This window comes from Macaca thibetana, chromosome 20, assembly GCF_024542745.1.
Source record: "Macaca thibetana thibetana isolate TM-01 chromosome 20, ASM2454274v1, whole genome shotgun sequence".
NCBI classification, from domain to species: Eukaryota; Metazoa; Chordata; class Mammalia; order Primates; family Cercopithecidae; genus Macaca; species Macaca thibetana.
The window spans coordinates 24619296-24645062 of NC_065597.1; the positions used below are offsets into that span (position 1 = coordinate 24619296).

Sequence of the window (25767 nt, forward strand, 5' to 3'; positions counted from 1 at the left end):
GCAGTCACAGGGTTCCGGGGTGGGAGATAGGGCGGGCAGTCACAGGGTTCCGGGGTGGGAGATGGGGCGGGCAGTCACAGGGTTCCGGGGTGGGAGATGGGGCGGGCAGTCACAGGGTTCCGGGGTGGGAGATGGGGCGGGCAGTCACAGGGTTCCGGGGTGGGAGATGGGGCGGGCAGTCACAGGGTTCCGGGGTGGGAGATGGGGCGGGCAGTCACAGGGTTCCGGGGTGGGAGATGGGGCGGGCAGTCACAGGGTTCCGGGGTGGGAGATGGGGCGGGCAGTCACAGGGTTCCGGGGTGGGAGATGGGGCGGGCAGTCACAGGGTTCCGGGGTGGGAGATGGGGCGGGCAGTCACAGGGTTCCGGGGTGGGAGATGGGGCGGGCAGTCACAGGGTTCCGGGGTGGGAGATGGGGCGGGCAGTCACAGGGTTCCGGGGTGGGAGATGGGGCGGGCAGTCACAGGGTTCCGGGGTGGGAGATGGGGCGGGCAGTCACAGGGTTCCGGGGTGGGAGATGGGGCGGGCAGTCACAGGGTTCCGGGGTGGGAGATGGGGCGGGCAGTCACAGGGTTCCGGGGTGGGAGATGGGGCGGGCAGTCACAGGGTTCCGGGGCCAACAGAGAGGTAGGGATGCCGGAGAATATCCCACCCTAGTGACTTTCCTGCCATCACAGAGCTTTGAGGCAGCCTCTCTCCTTTGCTGGAGTAGGCCCCATGTGTGAAGAGCCCCTCAGCCACTGGAGAGACAGGACCATAAACAAATGATTACTGATATAATGGCTAAGACAGAGGCAACCCCAGAGGACTGGGAGCCCAGAGGAAGGAGAAACTCATTTGGCCTGGGGGGCCAAAGCAGGCTCCCCAGACCGGCAACATTAGAACTGGGTATAGAGGGATGAGTAGGAGTGTGCCAGGATGGTGGGGTGGGGGGCCCACACTCCAGGCAGAGGGGATGTGTGTGCAAAGCATGAATGTGGGCAACCTGGGTACTTGCTGTAGCTGGAGGAGATGGGGAGATGGAGTTTGGGCTGCGGATGTGTCTAGATCTGTTGGGCGATGGCCGGATCACCCAGGCCTTGCCAGCTGAGTGAATAAGCCTCAGACTCTTTTCCAAAGGCAGTAGGGAGCCACTGAAAGCTCTGAAGGAGTAGAGGGACACTAGAGGAATCAGTATGGTGGCAGGGCAGAGGGGCCTAGATGTGTACGTGACAGAGAGGCAGGAGGGAGCCCCTTGAAACAGTCCAGTCGGAGGAGAGGAGGCCCTGAGCCTTCGCCTTCCTCCTCCACCAGCAAAGGGGCCTCATTCCTTCTGGGGCTGGAGGGGCAGCCCTGGCCCCCAAGGGAGGCCAGAGCATCACTCGTCCCATGGATGGAGGGGCAGTGAGGCTGAAAAGCAGAGAGGCAGTGCCTGGAATGTCCCTTTAACCTGGCTGTGGCGGCGGGCCCAGCTGTGATGACTCGCCTGGCCCCGCGTCCGGCAGGGCTTCAGGACAGAGCTGGCCCTGTGGCGCTGAGGAGCCGAGCGGGCGGGAGCCTCTGGCTGCTCCAGCATCCCACTTACTCACTGCCCGCGGCTCCCGTGGACAGCGCAGTCGGAGGCAGGAGCAGGAGAGGAGGAAGCAGAGGAAAAGGAGGAGGAGGCGGCGGCTTGCAGCTCCTCAGATCCAGAGCTGGATTCCGAGCTAGGGCGGGAGCAGCAGACTCGGCCTCCCAACCCTTCCCCCAAGGGGAACCCAGGTGGGTGCAGCCCCTGCCCCTGGCGGCTGTGGTTCTCTCACTGGCTGCCATTTCCATCAGGAGAGGTAGGCCTGGATCGGCTTCTCCCTTGCTTCCCTCTCGTCCTCACCCCCACACTCTGCCCACCGTGATGCATGGGTGGTGTATAGCTGGCTCATTCTATAAACAGGACTAGTGAGTCTGTGTGGTTCTAGGGAGGCTGGGGCAGAGTGCACTTGGCCCCCGGTGTGGTGCCCAGGGCTTTCTTCAGTCCTGGTTGTATTCCCGTGCCTTTTGTGACAGGTGGCAGGACCCTCTGCTTTGAGAGCCTTTACTTTGTCTTGATTCACATACAACACACTGTATTAGAACCCAGAGCCGTGGTGCCACAGAGAACAACCCCTTTGGCCCTGGGGACAGATCTTCCCTGCTCCAGCGTGGGAGAGGGGACCAAGAAACAGCCAGGTGCCCTTTTGGGCCACGGCCCATCCGAACAGCATCACCTGAGTGCTCCTAGTCAGCAGAGAAGTGGAAATGCCTTAAACGGTGCCACCCGACACAGCCGCCACCAGCCACGCATGGCAGCTCGCATATGGGTTTAATTTACTCAATCAAATTAATAACACAGTTCCTCAGCCCCCTAGCTACACCTCCAGGGCCCGGGGGCCACACATGGCTAAAGCTGCTGTGTTGGACAGCGCAGATAGAGAACATTTCCATTGATACACGAAGTTCTGTGGAGCAGTGCTGGCCTCAAGGCCTTTTCATTTTGACCTCATGCTGCAGGCACCTGGGGAAGATCGCCTCGGATCACAGGGGGCTCTTCGATCCTGCAGTCTGGCTGTGCTGTCACACAGTCTGCACCCTGCTGCATTACAGCACAGCCATTCTCTACAGACTAGGGGAATGGCAGGGCCCGAAGAGGACCAGTGCCCCTTCCCTACCCCAGCGTGCCTGATCTCTGTCCGTCTCTGTCTCTTTCAGGTTCTTTGCATCTGTGCGTGTCTGTTTTCCTCTGTCTCTCTGATGCCTTTTCTCCATCTCTCTCCCCTCCTTCCCCTTCCATCCCCTCCTGCCTCTCCTCTTTCTCTCTCTTTAGTTCTTGCCGTGGTTCACTCTGGGCTTCTCTTGCAGGTCCTTCCTCCAGGACTCTCACTACCTCCGAGCCTGTCTCCCAATCCTCTCTGTGTGTCTCTCCCCTCTTCTCTCTTTTCCTCCTCCTCCTCTCTCTCTGTCTTCTGAGGAGCTCCTTGTAAAACTCTTGCTTTGTTAGAATTTGAATCAGTGCCTCTTGCAGACCTCAGGGAGCTGACCTGATCCTTCAAGGAAGGCAGAGAGGGCATTCAGGCCCTCATCCCCAGCTCAGAGACTGAGCAATCTACCAGCAAGTTGAGTTGCCAGACAGGGGCGCCCAGCCTTCCAGCATGGGTCCCATTGGTGTGTTTTGGATGCTTTGTGTTTTTCAGCATGAGCTCCCTTAATGCCATGTTACTAGAATCCCTGCTTGCAGAAAGGACCTATTTATCCTGTTTCCTCCATTAATGCCCTTTCTGCTAGCATTTCATTGTGGGGAGGCCAACCATGTAAGTACGTAAGTACGTAGACAGTGTCATGAAACCGTCCTGGGGTGCTCCTCACTGGCCCCTGGGATGGGGTAGTGGGCATGAAAGAGCAACACGGTGCAGATCGTCTTTTGGGGGATTCTGCCTAAAAATTGAGTTTCTGCCCATCAGCAAAAATCAGACAGAGCCACTGCTCCACAAACAAGGCTTCAGGCAAGGTAAGAGCGGGGAGACCCTCCTCCCGAGAGGGTCTGCCTCTTTCTGGGATGGGTTCCGGGATTCCGCTCTTCTCCACCAATGTTCTGGAAAGTCCTGCAGGAGGCAGGGCAACTGTTTACCCCAAACATTGGCAGCAGGGCAGGGACAGGGTGGGTTCCTTTCTTACTGGAAGGTAGCGAGCAGGACTTTTCCGGTCTGGAAAGCACCAGAAAGGTCTCACTCTCTACCTTCCAGTAAGAAAGGAAGCTGCTTTTCCCTAAGAAACTGGGCCGGGGAAGGGAGCTTGGAAAAGGTCGCTCACAGCGCACCCTGGGCTGTTTTTCTCACCTCTCGAGACAATACAACAATGAGAAAGAACTTGGCAGGTTTGGGAGAGGAAACTGGGCAGCGTTTGCCTGGAACCAGGCCTTTTCAGCATTCCAAAGATTTAACACCAGAAGTCGGAACCGGCTGCACCGGCTTCCAGGGAACTTGGGGTCTGGCTGGGGACCTCTCCCATATCTGAATGGATTCTCCTCTGAGTGACCCTCAGGGTCAGGCTTTGGGACCTCTCCCGGGTCTGAATGGATTCTCCTCAGAGTGACCCTTGGGGTTCCAGCCGTGCCTTATGTTCCCCCTGGGCTGGGTTCTCTCGGCTCAGCCACCAGCAGGACAGTGTGGGGACTCTGAACAGAAGCGTGCGTCCTCCCCTGGCTGGAAAGCAGCCTGGTCAACTTTCCCTTTGCTTGGAAGCCCCTTAGAGATGCCTGTGCTGGGATTCAAGACATTGCCTAGCAGCCTGTATCCTTCCTCAAAAGTAGACAAGCCGAAGGAACGAGCAGTTTACAGTCCAGCCTTGTCCCAGCCTCTGTGGCTCCATCAGCCTCCGCCTGCTCTCCTAGAGGCAAGTTCCGGTCCTTCCCTTAGTTTCAAGGTGAGGTCTCCTGCGTGCCACATCCTTCCTCCTCCTGTTCCATCAGTAGGGCAGCTACCATGGAGAAATAATGCTCACGGATGTCCCAACCCAAGTCCTGAGAATCCAGAGGAGCTCAGATGCATTGCTTCATGTTCCAGGGCTGGATCGTAAGGAGGGAAGACTTTAGCGTCAGACAGAACTGAGTTCCTGCCCAGCTCTCCTGGCCACTACCTCTAGAACCTTAGACTCTAACTGGCTGTCGAACCCTAGGCTCTAACCAGCCCTGGAACCCTAAGTTTTACCACATTCTAGCTGTGGAACCCTACACAACAGGAAGAACCTCTCTGGGCCTCATTTTCTTTCTCTGTGAACCATACCCTAATATTTATCTCCTTGGATATTGTGAGGCTCATAGATATTACATGTAATTAGCGCTGTGCCTGGTATATAGTAGGTGTTTAAGAAAACACTGCCATGATCATTTTTAGAGTCTTAGGCAAGTGCGGTTTAGGGAAGAGAGGGAATCAGAGCTGAAGGGTTCTTTTGAAGGTCTGTTGCGTGTGAACTTTCTTCACTGAGCAGAATGAGTATATGAATACCCCATTCCTCCATCCATCTATCCGCTCACCCATCCGTTTATCCATCAGACTGTCTATCTGTCTTATCTGTTTTTCCATCCCTCCATGTCTCCATCCATCCAATTCATTCATTCATTCATTCATTCATTCATTCATTCATTCAACACTTCAGCCAGTCTTTCATTCAACAAATGTTTCTCCGGGTTTCATGGATGCAGTGCTGCATAAGTCAGACATGGTTCCTGACCTCCCAGAGCCCATAGCCTGCAGAAGCAGCACAACTAGACAGGCGATTCCAGGACAGTGTGATGCGTTAGGCAAGGCATTCTGGCCTGGTTTGGTGGGGGAGGGGAAGAGGAAGACACCATCAAGACAGTCATTGTGGAGAAGTGGCATTTCAGCAGGGACCTGAAGGGTAAGTAGGAGTGCAGCGGGCAGCGGAGAGAAGCGGTTGACGGCAGAATGAATGTTCCTGGTGGGAGTGCACGCTGCATGGAAGCCAGTCTGAGAGCAGGGCAGGCTGCCACAGTCACAAGTGGCCACGCATTCTAGGTCGCTAGAAACGGCAAGGCGTTGTTTCTGACTTGTGCTGTGTGTCCACCGTGGGCCAGTGGGGGAAGGGAGTGTGCCCGGCGCTGCATGGGTTCTCAGGGGCTTCCATGCACGGGCCACGGGTCACTTCGGCATGACATCAGCTCATTGGCGTTGGCCTGTGTGCTTGCCAGGAGCCTGGAGGGAAGAGAGCTGGAAGTGACACAAATGACGACCCCAGCAAGTCTGGGTGTGTGTGTGGTGTCTGCGTTGCTTTCCCCAGTGGAAAAGTGGCAGCGGAGGAAAGGCTGGGTTAGATCTGGGTCCTTAACGTGTGGTCCATGGTAGATTCCAAAACTGTCTGCACAGTCCTACGGGTGGGACTGTGTGGTGTGTGTGTATGTGTGTCCGTATGGTTTATGTGTGTGTCTTTGTGGGGTATGTGTGTCTGTGTGTGTAGTGTGTCTGCATGTGTGCGTGTACACATCTGTCTCTGAGTGTTTATCTGTGTGTGTGTCTATGGTGGATATGTCTGGTGTGTGTGGTGTGTGTGCATGTGTGTGCCTGGCCTGTGTGTCTATATGTGGTATGTGTCTCTCTGTGTATATGGTGTGTATGCACATGTATCTGTGTGTGCATATGTGTGTGTGGTGTGTGCATGTGTGTCCTGTGTCTGTATGCGGTGGTGTGTATAGTGTGTATCTCTGTGTGTGGTGTGTGCATGTGTGTGTGGTGTGTCTGTGTGATATGTGACTGGTGTGTGTGGTGTATGTATGTGATGTGTGTCTCTGTGTGTATATGGTGTACATGCATGTGTATCTGTGTGTCTGAGGTGTGTGTCTGTGTGTATGAGGTGTGTATGCTATGTGTCTGTGGTGTGTGTGTGTGTCTGTGTGATGTGTGTGTATGTGGTGTATGTGTCTGTGGTGTGTGTATGGGTGGTGTGTGTGCATGTGTAACTGGTGTGTCTGTGTGGTGTGTCTGTGTATGTGGTGTGTATGTGGTGTGTGTGTGGTGTATGTGTCTACGTGGTATGTGGCTGTGTGGTGTGTGTGCATGTGTAACTGTATTTGTGTGTGTATGGTGTGTGTGTGGTGTGTCTGTGTATGTGGTGTGTGTGGTGTATGTGTCTGTGTGATCTGTGTGGTGTATGTGTCTATGTGGTATGTGGCTCTGTGGTGTGTGTGCATGTGTAACTGTATGGTGTGTGTGTGTGTATGGTGTGTGTGTGGTGTATGTGTCTTTATGTGGTGTGTGTGTCTATGTGTGGGGTGTGTCTTTATGTGGTTGGTTGTGTGTGTGTGGTGTATGTGTCTTTATGTGGTGTGTGTGTGTGTCTGTGTGTAGGGTGTATGTGTCTTTATGTGGTTGGTTGTGCGTAGGGGGGTGTTACGTGTCTTTATGTGGTGTGTGTGTGGGGTGTTATGTGTCTATGTGGTGTGTGTGTATGGTGTATGTGTCTTTATGTGGTTGGTTGTGTGTGTGTATGGTATATGTGTCTTTATGTGGTATGTGTGTGTCTGTGTGTGTGGTGTATGTGTCTTTGTGTGTATGGTGTGTGTGTGTGGTGTATGTGTCTTTTTGTGTGTGGTGTGTGCATGTGTAACTATGGTGTGTATGTGTGTGGTGTGTGTGTCTGTGTGTGTGGTGTATGTGTCTTTTTGTGTGTGGTGTGTGTGTGCTGTGTCTTTATGTGGTGTCTGTGTGTGGTGTGTCTTTGTGTGTGTGGTGTGTGTCTGTGTCTCTGTGTGTGTGATGTATGTGTCTTTTTGTGTGTGGTGTGTGCATGTGTAACTGTGTGGTGTGTATGTGTCTTTGTGTGGTGTGTGTGTGTCTATGTGTGGTGTATATGTCTTTGTGTGTGTGGTGTGTGTGCATGTGTAACTGTGGTGTGTGTCTGTGTGTGGTGTATGTGTGTGTGTGGTGTGTATGCATGTGTAACTGTGGTGTGTGTGTATGGTGTGTGTGTGTCTGTATGTGGTGTATGTGTCTTTGTGTGTGGTGCGTGTGGTGTATGTGTCTGTGTGTGTCGTGTGTGCATGTGTAACTGGTGTGTGTGTATGGTGTTTGTGTCTGTGTGGTGTGTGTGTCTGTGTGTGTGTGTAGTATGTCTGCATACGTGTTGACATTACATGGGTGTGAGTCCGTAGCTTGTTTTAGGTTCTTAAAGGGATCTATAAACCCCCAAAGACTGAGAACCCCTGGACGAGGTGGTCTTTAAACTCCCTTTGACTTCTGATGGAGAGATGCTCATTGTTACAGTGGACAAACATGGCTGAAGCCTCTGCCTTCTTCTAAAGTGCAGCCAGCCCGAACGGGGGTGGGGAGGGGACCGTGGCCAGCTTTCCTTCTCGTCGCACTGGGGCAGAAGGAGCCGGGCATGGTGGGTGGGAGATCTTGGCCGTCTCTGCCTCCCTGGAAGGAGGCGCAGGAGAGTTCCGCATTGAGACTGTCCTCAGCCCGGCATCTCCATGCCTTGCCTTACATGTCATTAATTCATTCAGCTGTTTTTTTTTTTTTTTTAACACCAGGCTCACTGGAGCAGTCGCAGTTAATCCTACGTGGATCCTGCCTCCTCTCCCAGTCCTGTGGGTGGGACATAAATACCCAGCCGGCCTCAGGGTGTGGGCCGAGGGCTTGAAGAAGCGGCCGCGAGAAGCTTCAGGAATGCGGAGGAGGGATGGGGTCCTGGCCGAGGTGTGGGGAGGGCAGGGACAGTCGCCGGAGTGTGCAGAGGCACCCCACTGCCTGCTCCGAGCCTCGGCTTCCTCTTTTGTAAGATGGGTGTATTGAGGAGGAGAGGAGGTGTGTGTGAGCATTTCTCGTGGTGTCTGGTACCGAGTAAGCACACGTGGTCTGTGGTTGGTAGTGACATGCGTCATCGCACATAGTTCGCCAGCCTGTGTCACATACCTGTTTAGCTGGGGTCTGCAAACTGCTGATGAACTGAAACCTGCCTTCTTCCTGGAATGCCACACCGACCTCCAAGAGTTGAGAGGATCCCAGAGGGAACGGAAGTGGCCAGAAAGCCAAGTGTGGCTGGGGAAGGGGGTCACACCCTCCCATGGGAGGAAAGGCTTGGAAACCCAGATGGCTCTGCCTGGAAGGATGGGGCTGAGAAGAGACTGATGTGTAGCAGCGTCTGTGGTCAGTGGCTCTGAAGAAATCCCTCCCACGCCTTTAGACATCGAGTGCTGCTGTGAGAGGCAGGCTACCGAGGACCCAGCCAAGACTGGAGGCTCATGCAGCTCAGCTCACGGAGGGTGTGGCCAGGCCTGGCAGCCAGGGACCAGGAGAGGAGATCTGGCAGCCATCCCTGCCAACGGCTAAGCAGTGGGCTGGACCCAGTCTGGCAGGGCCAGAACCACCTGGATGTGAGCTCAGGGCAGAGGAGATGCCAGGAGCCCCGACGGTGTGACCAGGAGAAGCCACAGTTGTAGAAATGCTGGTTCCTTCTGTAAAAACGCCTATGGAGGCGCCGGGCGCGGTGGCTCACGCCTGTAATCCCAGCACTTTGGGAGGCCGAGGCAGGCGGATCATGAGGTCAGGAGATCGAGACCATCCTGGCTAACACGGTGAAACCCCGTCTCTACTAAAAATACAAAAAAAAAAAAAACTAGCCGGGCGTGATGGCGGCGCCTGTAGTCCCAGCTACTCGGGAGGCTGAGGCAGGAGAATGGCGTGAACCCGGGAGGCGGAGCTTGCAGTGAGCCAAGATCTGGCCACTGCACTCCAGCCTGGGCGACAGAGCGAGACTCTGTCTCAAAAAAAAAAAAAACGCCTATGGGGCAAACACATCAGAACGTCCACTTTGAGAAGGAAGAAGATGCCAAGAGCCAGTAGGCCCTGCGGGTCCCTCAGGGCTCTCATGTGCCAGCAGCCGAAATGGGATCTGGCCATTCCAAGCAGGAAAGGAATGTACTAGAAGGATGATGGCAGCCTGGAGAATGGCCCGGAGGTGGGGTCAGGGGCATGCAGGTGGTAGTCCCATCACCACCGGTGCAGGAAGATGCAGGGCAGGACCCAGCTCCTCCCAGGTGAATTGTCCCTGCCCCATCTCTATAGCACTTGCCCAAGATCCAGAGTCCTGGGCAAGAACCTCTGCCTGGCCAGCCAGAGGACCGACTCACACACTGCTGAGGAGGGCTGGAAGGCCCCCTAAGACTTACCAGCTGGGGAGGCCCCAGATAGGAAGGGCTGGTCTAGCCATCGTGGAGGACGGTCTATGTTGGGTTTCGCCACAGAGGCTGGGGAAGGGAGTCTCCTCTGGTCGCTCTACCTCCTGTGACAGCTGGGTTGCTTTCCTGTTTCTTCCTTTGTTTCTGTGTTGATTCATTCCATTGTAACCAACCCTGGCCCAGCTAGGCACTGCTCATCTGGCTGTGCATTCAGAAATAAGACCCTGCCGTCAAGGAACTCCTAGTCCATTCATTCCTTTGTTCCTTCAGAAAACACCTGTTGGTCTCCTGGTGCTCCAGGCCCTGGGATACAGCGGTGGGTAGAGCATCCGTGGCCCCTGCCCTCTTAGGGTCAGACATATATGCAGGGCACTGTGGCGGGGCCAGTGGACACGGAAGAGGGAGAGGTGTGGGTGTCCTCCACCTCCTTCTTTTTGTCTTTGCTTGGCTATTCCGTTCGGCCAGTGGCAGCTTACAGGCACTGCCTGGGTCCACTGTGGACCCTCAGAGCCAGTGGAACAACTCACATCAGCGTTATACCAACCTGGTTGTACCTCCTGGTTTTATTTACTATTGCTGCTATGACTGGTTACCCCTAACTTTGTGGTTAAAAGAACACAGATTTAGTCTCTTATGGTTCTGGAGGTCTGAAGTCCAACACAGGTCCCATGGGGCTAAAACCAAAGTGTCAGGACCATGTTCCTTCTGGAGGATCTCAGGGAGAATTCGTTTCCAGCTTCTAAAGGCTGCCCGCTTTCCTTGGCTCATGGCCACATCACTCTGACGTCTGCTTTAGTCTGACTCTGACCCTCCTGTGAGGACCCTTGTGATTTCATTGGCCACCTAGATCATCCAGGATAATCTCCCCATCTCAAAACCTTGAACTTGTTTACGTCCAGAGTCCCTTTGCCACATAGGATAACTTAATCACAGGGATTTAGGATGGAACATGTTTAGGGGGGCTTATTTTCCTTACCACCTCCTTCTCTCTCTGGCACCCATGGTGTGTGAAGAAGCACAGGAATGGATATGGACCAGGCATGCCCTGGAGCCAGCTCATTCCGGCTTGCACCTGCCCACCAGAGCCAATCGTGCATGTCTCTCCCCAGCTGTGGCCCAGGGGCATCCTCTTGAAGGTGTGGAATTGGCCAAGATGGGATTGTTCACAACACGGAAATCCGCACACGCTGGGATCAGGGCTTTTTGTTCCAGAGAGCCTGATGTTAAGCATTTATCAGCACGGCCCTGGCCATGGCTGCTGACACTGCTGGCCCCTGTTTGTGGAGTGTTTGCACGTGCCAGGCACCGTGCTGAGGAAGCACTTTTCATGGATTAGTTCATTGTTTGGGATCTTCACACGGCTCTCCCTGAGCAGGGGTGTATTTTGTCATCCTAATGAATAGGAATTGTCACAAGACCAGTAGAGCTTGGGCAGTGCTGATGGGAAGGAGCTCAGCAACAGTCTCTCCAGGGGGCTGTTTTTCCTCTTCGGCCTCCGCAGCTTCAGGCAGGGGGCACAGGCTTGGGTCATCAGTCAACTTGCTCCAGGTCACATCACTACACATGGCAGAGCCGGGACTTGAACCTGCACCTGTAAGAGGCTCAGCCCTTGTAGGAGTTCCTGTGTCACATGGAGGGCTTGCCTTCTGTCTGCTTGGCACTTGGGCAGACTCAAGCTCCACCAGCCTTGGGGTGGCTGGTGTGGATTCGTCTAGTCCAGGATTCAAAACCCTGAGTCTCTGAACTCACCCACGAGAGCCTGATTCCTCACCACACTTGCTGCTGGAATGGATCATTTATCCAAGGCCAGAGATTGCTCCAGACCCTGACCTGGGAGAGCAGCTGATGTTTCGTAGATGACTTGGGGAGCGAGAGGTGGTCACCTGTAGCGTGACCTGGATCTCCTCAAACGAGGGTGAACCAAAGGGGCTACACGCTTGAGTTTGTGTGGTGTGTCTGTGTGCATCGAGGCAGAAGGTGGACTTTCGTGCTTGAAGAGAGGCTCCAGCCTTCATCAGACCCCTGAACCGTCAGAGGCAGGGCCACTTTGGAGAGAGGGCTGTGGATTCTGGTGGGGAACGCACACTGCATTTTGGCCCTGCGTGGAGTGGAGGGGTAGCCAATGGGGAACTCAGAATGGCCCGGTGTTGTGGTTTACAGCAGGAGTCAGACCACCTCGGTTCAGTTCCTGGCCCCGCACCACATGTCTGTGAACCCTCAGGAAAGTTTTTAACTTCCGAAGTCTCAGTTTCCTCATTTGTACCATGAGATGTTGACAGTACCGACTTCACAGGGCTGTCTTGTAAGGACTGAATGAGCCAGTCCACACCTAGGACTCAGAGCTGTGTCTGGTGTCCATGAAACACCATAGCTTTACTGTTCTATTAGCAGATTGAGAAAGGAGGTGAGAGCCGCAGTGATACTCATGAGGGCTGGGAGGGATGCCTTGGGCTGCATTTTGTTGGAAAGGACTTGATGATGGCAATGATAATGATAACAATAATAATAACAATGGGTGCATTTTTGACCACCTGCCATATGCCAAGCATGGTTCTAGATGTTCTACAAGAATAATTTCTGGTCCTTACAACATCCCTGCAAAATCAGGGTTACTGTCCCCATTTTACAGATGGGAAAATTGAGGCTGAGATATCCAAAGACTCAGAACTACTGTAGGGTAGATCAGAGAAGATTTTCTTTCCCCCACTGTCATGTTTAGCCTAGGTCTGCTGGATGCCGTCTACTATGACCTTCTGCCATTGGCAGGAGAAGGTCATGGTTAAATGCACAGACTTGGAAGCCAGGCTGCCCTGGGTTTGAATGCACTTCATTGTGAGATCTTGGGGTCTCAATTTTTCCCTCTGTGACATGGGCATAATGGTAGGTGCCACCTCATAGGGTTGCTGTGAGGACCAAGGATAGACTATGTGGATAACAAAAGCCAAGTTCCTAGAACAGTCCTCATGCACAGGCCTCCAGCCAGCCCCCACCATCCTCACTTCGGGCCTCTAACTAGTTCATCCCAGCCCCTCCCGTGTCCCTAAGTCCGGCTGTGTGCGCAGTTAAAGCTCTCGAGTCAGCAGTGTCTGAAGTCACTCATATCCAGCAAAGGAAGCACATGGTGCTAGTGATGTCTTGTTTTGAGGAAATCCTCCCTGGCCGGTCCTTCTGTTTTGGTTTTGCACACAACGGCTCAGCTTAGCATATCTTTCAGCGGACTCGTTAGGGTCACAGGGCAGACACTGTCCACAGAGCAGCCTGGGGGGCTCACATGGCTGGCCTTGAAATGCCCTGAGATGCCGCAAGCTGATGACCGGACATTGCTGTCCTGTTCTTGTCGTTACAGGCTGCCAACAGCTACCTGCGAGACCAGTGGTTCCATTCTCTGCAGTGGAAGGTAAGTCCTGACTCAGTTGCTTGTTTAAAGCGACTCAGGCAGCGGTGTGATGGCTTAAAGGCAATCTGTCACCCAGAGGCATGAAAGTGGAGAACTCATGCCTTCCAGATGGCTCAGCTGAGGAACTTTGCTCCCCTGTCTAAGAGCCCCTGGCTCTTCGTCCTCTGCTGTTCCCATCCCCTGCAGTGCTGAAATGGCCTTCTCGCCCTGGTGTTCTCAAGCCCTATAGCTGTTTTCCTGCTTCAAAAGGATCATAGAACTTCTTGCTCTCAGAGTGAGGGTGACCCTGAGGGGAGTCCAGCCGGGGAGGCTGGACTTCAGGGTTCAAGATGCTTAGTTGAAAGTAACTTCCAAAGGCCGTGCCAAGTGTAAACTTAACAGAGATTCAAACTCCCGAGCCCTATTTCTGTAGTCTTCACTGCTTTTCAGTTGTCAGATTCTCTGGCCTAATTTTCTGATTCTAGCTCTGCATAGGATGGTTCAGAGCTTTCTGGCATGTAAAGGGAAATTCATCTTGGAGACCCAGGGGCGGATCTCCTAAGAAGGGTCCCCCAGCCACCCGAGGGGGAGCCCGAGTTCTGCCCCATGGCTCAGGCGATAGAAACCCTGACGTCAGGACCAGGGCGTGAAGCACGTACAGTCAGCTTCTCATTCCTGCCCTGCCTCCCTGTCTTTCCTTGTCTTCTGATCTTCTGGTTTAGAACAAGCTTTGACAGGCCCTGGGCCCCACAGCACCAGCAGGGTGTGGCTGGAATGACCAGTGTGTCGTAAGTTGTCATCCTCACAGTAAGCTGGGGAGCCGCAGGGGATGAACAGCTGGCCCCGAGCAGAGCTGGGTGCCGTATCACGTGTTGGGAGGACCCAGGGAACACTCAGGATTCCTCTCATGGCTCCAGAGCGGCTCCCCCAACTGCCAGGGTTGGGGGCAGAAAGACAACCCCAGAAAATGACTTTCCTGGTCCCAGAGAGTGCCCCTCCCCTCCTTTCCCGTGTCAGCGGCTGGTCCTCTTGCTTTGTGCTGTGGGGCCAAGTCTCAGAAACTGAACTGAGTCTCCAAGTTGGGGCTGCAAAAGGAAAGAGAACTAGTGTTTACTGAGCTCCTACTGTGTGCCAGGACTAGCGTGTTTTGAGCTCCTGCTGTGTGCCAGGAGCTCTGCTAGACTCATCATGTCCATTTCACTGTCACCACAACCGCATAAGGTTGATGATTATCATTGTTGCCATTTCCATATGGGAAAGGTGAGGCTCAGACTGTAGTCCAAGCTCCCGTCGTTAGGAAGGGGCTGAGGCATGGCTCAGCTCGACCTTTCCAGTACCTGTATGTGCTGGAGATTTCTGAATGTAGTGGAGCGGGAAGGCACAGATGTCAGCCAAGCAGGTAAGGTGGTGCTCACCGGCTCGTGTGATCAGCAGATGCTGCTGAGAGCTCCGTTTCCACTGGGAGAACATCTCTGATACCTGATTCTCTCTACGTGCCCAGGTACGAGTGTGTCTTAGGACAGGCAGGGCGTTCGTCAGCACCTACTGGGGACCATCTGGGAGTCAGATGCCAGAGCAGTTGAGAGGGAGGACTGAGCGGTGGTGGTGACGGGGGTACCACCTCTTCCCTTCCCCGTGGTGTTTTGCTTGTGGGGCCTCAGTAAGTGACAGCCTTGCATTTTCTCTTAGCTCAGGACAGGGCAGAATGTACTTGGAGACATACTGCCTACCTGACAGGTTGGGAGAAAAATGCCTTGTTTAAAAGGAGGCCAAGATGAGTATCAATGAAGGCTGTCAGGTGCAGTATTGCACAAGGCTCTGTTTTCTGCCTTTCTCTGGTCTGCATTTTCAACAGTACTTCCACGTGCACCTGGAAGGCAGCATTTGTGAAATCTGTGAGTATTGCATAGCTGCAAGGGGCAACCAAGATGATGGGCACAGAAATGGACTTCAGGAGGCTTTGGCTAGAAAGATGATTTAAAAGCTCGGGCTTGAAACATTCAAATGTCAAGGACTGGCCAGGTGTGGTGGCCCACGCCTGTAATCCTAACACTTTGGGAGGCCAAGGCGGGCGGATAGCCAAACTCAGGAGTTCAAGACCAGCCTGGGCAACATGGCGAAACCCCATCTCTACCAAAAATACAAACAATTAGCCGGGCGTAGTGGTGCGCCCTTGTGGTCCCAGCTACTTGGGAGGCTGAGGTGGGAGGATCACTTGAGCCTGGGAGATGGAGGTTGTAGTGAGCTGAGATCGCTCCACTGCACTCCAACCTGAGTGATAGAGTGAGACTGCCATGCCCCACCCCCAAAATGTTAAGGATTGCATGTGGGATTCACACTGTTGATTGAGCAAGTCTAGAACTGGGATCACTGTTTCTAGCAGCTCTCATGAAGACCTGGATGTTTACATTCAATTATGGTGGCATCCGGTTTATTTATGGTTGCTAAATTTAATCAACCAGTTTTTAAAAATTTCAGAAAACCTAAATCAGGATGTCAAGGAACTGGCAGATGCCTGGCTGCGTGCCGGCCCACTGGCCAGGCGATCAAGGGGTCTTCATTCTCAGGGTGTAAGCTTTGGCTGTGTCTACAGCATGCTTAAGATGCTGACAGTTTTTCCCCTTGGACTATTGCCCCCCAATAATTTAGGTATGCTGCCACCAGGTGGCAGTGATATTTAACTTGATTTCAATTCCTGTGGCTCTTTGTACCCAGTTTTGGTGATATTTGAGAAGGCATGCTCTCCTTCCTTTTAAAATGGCAAAGAAACGTCAGGTGTTTTGGAGGTACCGCCAGCTAGCAAAATGAGCTGGGAAACCTGAATTTGAACCCTGGTTCTATGGACAGATTCCAGAACGTGTTCACCTAATTCAGATACCGTTAGTGAGTACCTATGAGACGCCAGGACTGGCCAGGTCGTTTCTGGTTCGTTGTCGTTAAGCAAGTAAAAGAACCAAGGCTCAGAGAGAGCAAGTGATTTACCCGTAGTTACCCAGCAGATTTCAGTCCAGATCTGGGCGGCTGTCCTACCTCCTCCTTAATCAAACAGTGCCTTTCTCTGAGACTGGGACTCCGCAGCCCTCCCAGGACTTGACCCCTCTGCTTCTGCTGATATGGCCACTCTCTCCCCTCTTTATTTACAACCACCTATTTGAGGTTTTTCTTTTCTTTTCCTTCCTTGTTTCTTTTCTCTTCTTTTCTCTGTCTTTAACTGGAAAAAAAAAAATCAGTGGAACATCAAAATTGAGGACCTTTAGAAATTCCACCACCTCAGCTTGAATTTTTTAACTTTCTAAATGTTTTTGTCGTTTTCTCTCCTACACCAGTATACATTTGTTTCCTGTGGCTGCAGTGCACACACAGTCAGAACACATTCTTCTGTACGTAAAGAATGCCACCTCTAGCCTGGGGGAAAGTGCAAGACTCTGTCTCAATAAAAAAAAAAAAAAAAAAGAATGCAACCTCCTAAATACTGTGTTCCCATTGCTTAGTTTTTATCAAGTTGGACTTGCATCTCTACCGGCATTCCCAACAGGGGCCACATCACCCCTAACGGGACCAAAATTGGTTCTTTGAGATTTAAACAAATCTTAATGATTACAATAGTCTGTGGCCCTCCAAAGCTCCACCCTATTCAACGAAATCGTATTCTTGAGTATTTCTTTCAAAGGGAGGACAGATAGGGGAGACACTAGAGCTCTTTATGTGGACAGTCATGAAAACAAGGTTGACAACTGCTGCTATAGAATCGACCTCAAATTGTTTTGTGGAAGAAGGCAGAGCGGGGGTAAAATATCCAGCATCTTGTTCACGCTCTTCCATCTGGGTAACAGTGCTGTTTTTGTGGCCTCCGCTCAGAACTTTGAGCTGTTCACACGCAGTCGTAGCCCCCGTGTTGGAGGAGTTTACTCAGCATTGGATGCTGCGTTTTGTGAATTACTTCCTCTCACTGAATAGGTTCTGTTCCTATCGACATTTGCAGATGGGGAAATCTGAGTGTAGAGAGTATAAGTCATTCGCACAAGGTTCCAACGCCACCAAGAAGGCAAGCGGGATTAGACCCTGAACATCCTTGCCTCTTTGTCCGAGCAGCTCTGCTCTTCCTCCCAGCCTTCCCGGCCTGGCCTCTGCCGTGTTGGTCTGGGAGATGTGAGGAGGCCTGGAGCCTGCGGGAGGAGGGCCAGGATCTCCCGGCCCAGGGCTGCTCTGCCTCCCAGCATTCGCTAGAGCCTGCAGTCCTGAGGGCCCCATGGGGAGGCCAGCCCTGTTTGGTTTGGGTGGTTCAGCCCTTGAGGCTAATTCCCAGGGGTGTGGAAGCATTAAACAGTTATTCTGGGTTAATGAGGCTTCATTTCTGACTCAGATGTACCTCCTGGCTCCTGCCCTGGCCCTCGGAGGCCAAGCCCTGTGGCAACAGGCCTGTCTGCACACGAGGCTATGAGGGATCAGGCCTGTGCATGCGAGGCCGTGAAGGCCCAGTTTGTGGGGCAAGGCCAAGAGCGTGTTCAGGCTGTGAGGAGACCGTGTGTGTTTACAAAGCAATGAGAAGATTGGCCTGTTTCTGTGTCCAGGGTTTCGAGGTGAGAGACCCAGGTATGCACAGCTGTGAGGGACAAGTCTGTCCATGTGAACAGGCCCAGGTGACAGGTCCAGGCTACCGGTCTGTGAGGAGACACACAGCAGGCTCCTAGAGGAGCCCTGAGAGGCCAGGATGCACCTGCTGTGGGAGCTGGGCTCCTGGTACCTCTCCACCTTCTCGCTTCCTGAGACAGGTTCCTCAGGCCGAGGCACACAAGTCCTGGAAACCAAAATGGTTTTTCCCTGGGGGAAGCGAGGTCACTCAGAACAGCCCCAGGGGCCAAGCCCCAGAGCTGGGGTTCAAGGAGCAGACTGTGTGTCACAAGAAGCTGGCCTATGTTCCTGTCCCAGGGCTGCCAGGGCCAGAGGAGTGCCCTTGGCTCTGGGAAAATCCCAGCCCAGGTTTGGATCCTTTCTGGCCGCCTGCCCTGGCCTCGCTGTCTTCTTCTTGCTGGGCAGATTTCCCAGCCCCCCAGGGGGGCCACAGCCCCTCAGTCACCCCATCCAAGCCCAGGCCTCTGTCCCTCCTCTGTGGAGAAGGGTGGAAAAGAATGTGGGGTGTGTGAGTGTGAGAGTGGGTGTGTGTGCGGGTGAGAATGTGTGTGTGTGAATGTAAGAGTGAATGTGTGAGAGTGTGTGTGAGAGCAAGAGTGACTGTGATTGTGTGTTGTGTGGGGTGACTATTTTATGAGTGTGTGTGGTGAGGTGACTGTTGTGTGTGTGTGTAGCGTGTGAGGTGACTACGAGTGTGTGTATGTGGCATGTGTGGTCACTATGCGTGCGTGTCACGTGTGGGTGACTGCATGTGTGTGGCATGTGGGGTGACTGTGTTATGAGTGTGTGTGTGTGACGTGTGAGGTGACTATTTTATGAGTGTGTGTGGGGTGTGGGGTGACTATGAGTGTGTGTGTATGTGTGGCATGTGGGGTGACTATGTGCTTGTGTGTGTGTGTGTGGCGTGTGGGGGTGACTGTGGCCTATGGGGTGACTATTTTTTGTGTGTGTGGTGTGTGGGAGTGACTGTGTGTGGCATATGGGGTGACTATTTTATGAGTGTGTATGTGTGTGTGTGTGTGGCCTGTGGGGTGACTATTTTATGTGTGTGTGTGTTTGTGTATGTGTGCGTGTGGTGTGTGCGGGTGACTGTGAGTGTGTGTGTGGTGTGTGTGGCATATGGGGTAACTATTTTATAAATGTGTGTGTGTGGCATATGAGGTGACTATTTTATGAGTGTGTGTACGTGGCATGTGGGGTGACTGTTTTAGGTGTGTGTGAGTGTGTGTGTGGCCTGTGGGGAGACTATGAGTGTGCTGGTTTGGAGTGTGTTTATTTGGGCCTCAGTTTTCTCCTCTGTGGAATGGGGATGATCCTGGCGTCTCGTTACTGGGCCGTGTGAGGATCGAAGGCTCTGTTGTTTGTGCAGCTGGCAGAAGGGATCCTGGTAGGAGCCCACGCGTGGGAGCCTCTCATGCGCCATCATCAGTGTGTCTCCGAGTGGGTCCGACATGGTGGGAGCAGCTGGCTCAGCCCTTCTCCCCGGCATCCCCTTCCAGCCCCTGCTGGTGGTCCTGGCTGACTCATGGCCTGTGAGGGCTGGGGTGGGTGGGAAGCCCGCCCTCAGGACCATCTCTGCCTTGGCCTGGCCATGGAGCATCCCCTGTGTCCAGCACTATGTGCCCCTGTGCTCCTTTGAGCCCAGAAACAGTTCTGCGGGGTCCACATCCCTCCCCCATCTCATAGCGGAGGGGACCGAGAGTCCAAGGGGATAAAGGACGGTGCCAAAGCCAGATGCCTCCCAGCAAGGGTCACGATCTCGCTTCCACCTCATGAGTGGCTGCGGCGCCTCTGGAATGAGTCTGTTCCGTGTTCTGTGTTGGGAGCTGGCACTGGGGAACCACCACCCTCAAAGTCCCCAGCACCAAGGCAAAGTGCGTGGGGCTCAGAGAGGTAAAGCCCACCTGGCCGGAAGCTGAGGGCAGGGCCTGGGTCGTCTCCTCCCCACCTGCTGCGCCCTCAGCGGGGCGGGATCCGTCACCCACATCCCCGTGCAGGGGAAAGCCCCGGGGGACCAGGTCAGAATGACACAGGACCGTTGAGCTGATGCCTCCCCTGGCCCCTCACCGAGGGCCATGCTAGATGGGGGGATCCCTAGGAAAGCGGAAAGCCTGAGGCTCCGGACCAGGCCTCCAGTGGGGGCTGTCACGCCCGGCTCTGACCTTCCTCCCGGATCCCACCTCCCCTGAGTCACCTCCTGGTCATGGGAGCCTCCCTGGAGAAGAGCCACTCCTAGTGTCCTAGAGATGTGGCCCCAGGCGCTCTCTCCACCAGGCTGCAAATCCCTTCCCAAGCTCACATCCCCCAAGTCTTCATCCAGCCCAAGCCAAGCCCCCAGTTGCACCCCAAGGCCTCAGCACAAGGCTGCAGCTGGTCCCCGAGTCATGATGGACACTTACTCCTGTGCCGGGCGTGTGCCAGTGCCTCACTTACTCAGCTTGGCAAATCCTCACAGCCCTGAGGAGGTGCCTGTTTCTCCTGTTCTCCCATTGTACAGATGTGGAAACTGAGGCTGAGGTTAAATCACTCACTCAAGGTCACACAGCTATTCAGTGGCTTACCTGGGATTTGAACAGACGTCTGAGTGAGTCCAGAACCTGGGACTTTAGCCACTGGGAGTGTGGCTCCCAACTGCACCTGCACGCATGTACACAGACACACGCTCACCAGACACTTCTCACACCTGATGTGCACTTGGGAGCAGCACCCTAGCTCCCACCTGTTCTCGTGGCACATCTGGGTAGAGCCTGGGTGTTTCTGGTGCCTGAGGCTTGCATGAGAGCTTTCCATTTTTCCCTACGTCTCCCATCACCATTAGGATTATGTGAATTGGCCAGGTGCAGTGGCTCACACCTATAATCCCAGCACTTTGAGAGGATGAGGCAGGCAGATACTTGAGGTCAGGAGTTCAAGACAAGCCTGGCCAACATGGTGAAACCCCGTCTCTACTAAAAATACAAAAATTAGCCGGGCGTGGTGGCTCAGGCCTGTAGTCCCAGCTACTCAGGAGGCTGAAGCGTGAGAATCGCTTGGACCTGGGAGGCAGAGGTTGCAGTGAGCCGAGATGGTGCCACTACACTCCAGCCTGGGTGACAGAGTGAAACTGTGCTCAAAAAAAAAAAAAAAAAAAAGAGAATAATGTGAATTGATCTCTGACTGGGCAAACCCCTGTTTCTCGTGGAGAAGAGCTGATTGCCTCATCCTGTCTTGCGTGACACCAGCGCAGCCACTGTCAGACCACATCTCCCAGGCCTGGTGTCAAACTCAGGACTCACCCGCTTCCACATCTTCCCCAAACACACTGGCCGCTGTGTCCCCTGACTTTAAACTTGAGATTTGGAAGCCCACATCTGACCTTGCACCTGACTCCCTTGCTCCACACCATCCCTCACGTAGGTGGCTCCTGGCTGGGCCTATCCCCTCTAGCCCAGCTCATCCCTTGGTCTTGAGGGAAGACGTTGCCCTTGAACCCCACCCCACCTCCGTATTGCCCATCTAACCCCGTCTTGGTCACCTTCCTCACTCTCTGTGTCCTTTTCTACCGTTTTTACAATCACATCAAGGTCAGTGCCCCCAGCTCCTGCCAGTTCTGACCTTGCAGTTCTCCTCCGAGGCTGCATCCATCTTCACGCGGCCATTTTGGCAGCTGTGGCCAGGCACACGGACAGTCCTGTGAGCCTCGCCAAGTCATGGCAGCTCAGACATCCCAGTGCCGTGCCACAGCTCCCAGGGGAGGCTTCCTAATGGCTGCATAATCGTCCACGAAGAGGCTGGTGCCGTTTACCAAAGGGCTCCTCTGTGGTCGCCATTTGGGTCGTTCCCAGCTTTCCTCAATTATGGATAATGCAGCCATGACCGTCGCGTATCTCAGCTTTCACTTTATTTGAATTACTTGTTTAGGGCAGATTTCTAGAAGTGGCTCCTGGGCCAGAGAGAAGGATATTTTTGGGTGGCTTTCACCACCTATTACCTCTTTGCTCCCAAAATAATACTTTCTACAGTGCTTCAGGGCCAGACTGCCCAGGTTCCAACCCTGATCCACCTCCTACTGGCTGTGTGACGCTGGACTAGTTACTTTCATCTCTGGGCCTCTTGAGTCAAATGAAACCGAGCTCACTGGGTTCTTATGGGGAGTAAATGGGTTCATAGCTGTTCAGTATTTAGAATAGCACCGCCATGTGGTACCCACTCAGAACATTCATTCTTCTTCTCTAATGAACAAGGACACAGAGGGAAACAGGCTCTTGGTGCCGGAGGGTGCTAGGAGACAGGGCTGCAGAAGACGGAGGCACATGTGTGGCACACAGGCCACCAACTCGTGAGCCCAGGGCGGGCATCACCCATCAGCTACCACATGCTTTGCCCTGAGGCAGAGCTCTTCTCGGCATAGTCCCTGCCAGGCCACCCAGCTGGCAGAGGCAGTGAAAGTGTCCTTCATCCTATGTGAGTGACCGCCCAGGCCTGTGGGGCGAGTGCTGCTGGAGGCCGGGTCAGTGCCACTGGCTCTGACTGTGCCTCCGTGGCACTTTCTCATGGAAGCTTCTGTGGAGCTTCCAGGCAGGCACCGTGGGTCCGTTCTTGGAGGGCCCTACCCTCCGAGAAGGAAGCAGAACCGGGGAGGGGGCAAGGATGGGCGGGAGTCGGCCTCAGTCCTCTTACAGGCCCAACCACCTGCCTGCTTTGTCCAGGTTGAAAAGGCAGGAATTCTATCCAGATTAATTTCTGGCACTCAGTCAAAGAGGGCTTTGTGACCTCTTAAGAGGGGATCAAAGGGATTCAGTGGGGAACTGTGAAAGGAGGGGCATTCCCCAGAGGCAGGGGGCCCAGCCCACTCCAAGACTGCAGGAGGGGCCCTCAGCGGGAGGTACAGCTGGTGAGCAAGCAAAGGCCTTCAAGGCCCCTACAGAGGGGAAGCGAGTCCAGCCCAGCAGCCTCTTTATGCACATGTTCAATCCAAATGGGGAAACCTTTTGGGGCCAGGCTGCCGGTCCCCTGCAGCCTGCGAGGGCCACAGTCACCAGCGTCTCCCAGCCACAGCCCAAGCCCCACAGTGGGTCATCAGGGACCCCATAACTAGTAACCAGGGCTGCTTCAGGGATTGAAACTAACAAGTGGCAGAGGGCCAAGAGCCTTGGGAAGGAGAGCCCATGCTCTTGAGGGCTTTCATTACAGTGGAGGGAGAGAAAAACAATTATTAGGCACCTACTAGGGTCAGGAGCTCTGCTGGGGGCTTTTCTTTGTATTATCTTGTGAAATCTTCTCAAAATTTGGTTAAGCCTGTCTTGAAGGAGGAGCTGAGTAAGCAGAGAGGCCTGTCCAGGATCACACAGCTAGAGACAGGCAGGGCTGGGATTTGAACCCAGGGGACAGGAGGATGGGTCTTTTGTCCTCTTCCGTTGGAGCCCACAGAGCTGCCACTTTGCCCAGCTGGAGCTGTTGTCTTTGGAAGAGACACAGGTCATTTTTGAAAGACACAGGTCGTTTTTGAAATAAACTTCTCATTGAAGGATAAAATACATCTAGAAAAGTGTACAAATCAAAAAGAGTTGCCATTCACCTCGGCCCCTCCTCCCCACCATGGGCAGCCACGGCTATCCTGATTTCTAGCAGCGTAGATGAGCTTTGCGTATACTTGAGCTTTATCTAAATGGACTCAGACACTCTGAACTCTTTTGAGACTGGCTTCTTGTGATTTATCTGTGTTGTGTGTAGCAACAATTTGTCTATTCACTTTGCTGGGTGGTGTTCTGTTGTATGCTTAGACTCTGTTAACTTGTTCATTCTATGGGTAGGTCTTTCCAGCTTGGGGCTGTTACCAATAGGCCATTGTAAACGCTGTAGTGCACATCTTTTGGTGAGCGTGTGTCCATGGTCCTGTTGAGTATATGCTTGGGGACTGAATTGTCATTCATTGACGCTGCCCTGCAGTTTTGCAAAGTGGTTGCACTAGTGTATACTTGCACCAGCAGTGTGCAAGAGCCCTAAGACATAGGGCATTTAAAAACTGGCATTTATTAAGTTTTTTAGAATACCAAAAAGGACAAAGAGAACTAAGAAAATTCCCACTATCCATAAATCTCTCTTAACCTCTTTTACATTTTAAAAAATCAAGCTGTTGTCTACATGTAACAAAATGTAATGCCCTGACTGTTGAGTGTGAGGTAGTTCTACTGTTGTATTCACCTGAGTAACCACCACCTGTATCTCTATCACCCAGAAAATCTCCTCGCGCCCCTTTCCAGCCAGCTCCTTGTCCTGCCAGACATCCTCTGCGAACATTTAAGAAAAATAAAATGCACGTGCATAGGTGGTACTCCTGAAAAGTATAGAAAGGTATAAAATGAAAAGTTGGCCTCCACTCGTTCAAGTCCATTTTCCCCTAGGCAGTCACTGTTAGCGGCTGCACGGGGCTTCTCAGAAAGTGCTTATGAATATTCCTTTGTAAACACCACACAGATTTTATCATCCACGCTGTTCCATTCCATACTCCTTAATATATGTTGCAGCAGTGTCCTGCAGTAGCACACAAATCCATGCCATTTTCTTTTCCAGTTTCATAGTCTTCCCTTCAGGCAGAGTTTAAGGTGGATGGAACTTTAGATCCTTTAGGAAAATGCCGTCATCCACAAAGGGAGACTGAGTTTCTGACGGGAAGGAGAGGTTTATTGAGCATCTACTATCCACAGGCCAGAGGCAGTACAAGGTGGTTTGCTGCCCAGGCTTCACTGCCCCACAACTCGGAAGCCCGGAAGCACACCCCAGGGACCAGGGTGGAGTGAGCTTTCCCCGGCTGCAGAGCTGGGAAGTGGAGGTGCGGGGTTTGCACCATGTGCCTGGGTCACCCAGCCTTGCCTTGCACTCTCCTGTCCCTGGCCAGGGCTTCCTCCGCTCTACATAAGGGCCAGCCTTGGGCTTTGGGACATTCAGGACCCCCCCGCCCCCACCTTCTGTGTAAAGGTCTTTCCTGAGCCTCAGAAATGACGCATTACAGCAGCTTCCCAAACTGCCAGGGAAGAAGTGGCGTTTGTGGGTTGTCATCGTTTCTTCTGGGCGAGGAAGGGGGGACCCGAGCGTTCGTGTGTCATGCAGCGCAGGCTTTGATGAGGCTGATGAGTCATCGAGCCATACAAGGAAGTTTTTCATGTAAACGGTTTGTGGGTGAACTTGTTTTTTGCCCTTTAAGGCAGAATTTTATGTTTTTCTTTTTCTCGCCCTTTAAAGACAAGTTTTTAAAACGTAAACGGGAGGTAGCGTCTTGATGAGCAAGATCTTTTGTTCCACGGGCGTCTGCAGTGGGTCTCTTTCGCCGCCAGTGGTGGGCAGTGGAGGCCCCTGGGCTGGGTTGCTAATCTGCACTTGTGGGACACGGTGTCCACCCTGGAAGAGGGAGGTGGCCTGCCGTCCTTTTGTTGGCCTCCAGGGCTCCCACCTGCTGGCCTGTTGGCTCAGAGACGAGGCCAAACAGAGACTCAAAAAAGAGCAGTGCTTGTCCCCACAGAGGAATTAGGCCCTTGCTTCACTGAGGGATGATCAGAAAATACCCAGCGGGACAGCCGGCTAAGTCTGGAAGGGAAGGTGTTTGGGAGAGAGGCTAATTGACCGCGAGATGATGCCAGAACAACTAGGGCCCTGGGGGCTGTTGCCCACATTCTGCTCCCCGGAGTACCCTGCTGCACTCTCAGAACCAACAGATTGTTTTGCAGAAACCCTTGAGAGGCACAGAGACCCCCTTTCGGAGAAACTGAGGTCACTCCTAATGGAGCCTGCTGGCACGTGGCGGCAGAAGGCCAGGGGGTTTGTGTCCAGCGGGAGCTGGCACAGGCTTGGCCCATTCCATTTGGAAGACTGGGCTGAACCTGACCTCTGTCCAGGAGTACAGGGACCTTAGAAAGCACACCCCAGACATCAGGGGCCAGCCTGACACCGGCTGGGCGCAGAAACAGACTCAGGCAGACCATTCATCATGTCTGTTGACTTTTGAGACTTTAAGTCTGCAACCAGTCTTCCATCCCAGAGGGTCCTTATCATCCCAGGCGTCCTGGCCACTGCAGACCTGGGGATTTTGAACCAGTAGCTCA

The 25767-nt window shown here is 53.5% G+C and overlaps 1 protein-coding gene across 1 annotated transcript in view; it reads left to right on the forward strand.

Moving 5' to 3' along the window:
* Window positions 1–25767, forward strand: part of CMIP (c-Maf inducing protein) — a 266897-nt gene that overhangs the window by 163144 nt on the left and 77986 nt on the right. Inside the window, exon 3 of the mRNA XM_050773197.1 lies at window positions 13028–13078. Within this exon, the coding sequence (XP_050629154.1) occupies window positions 13028–13078 (51 nt within the window). The remainder of the gene's footprint in view (window positions 1–13027; window positions 13079–25767) is intronic.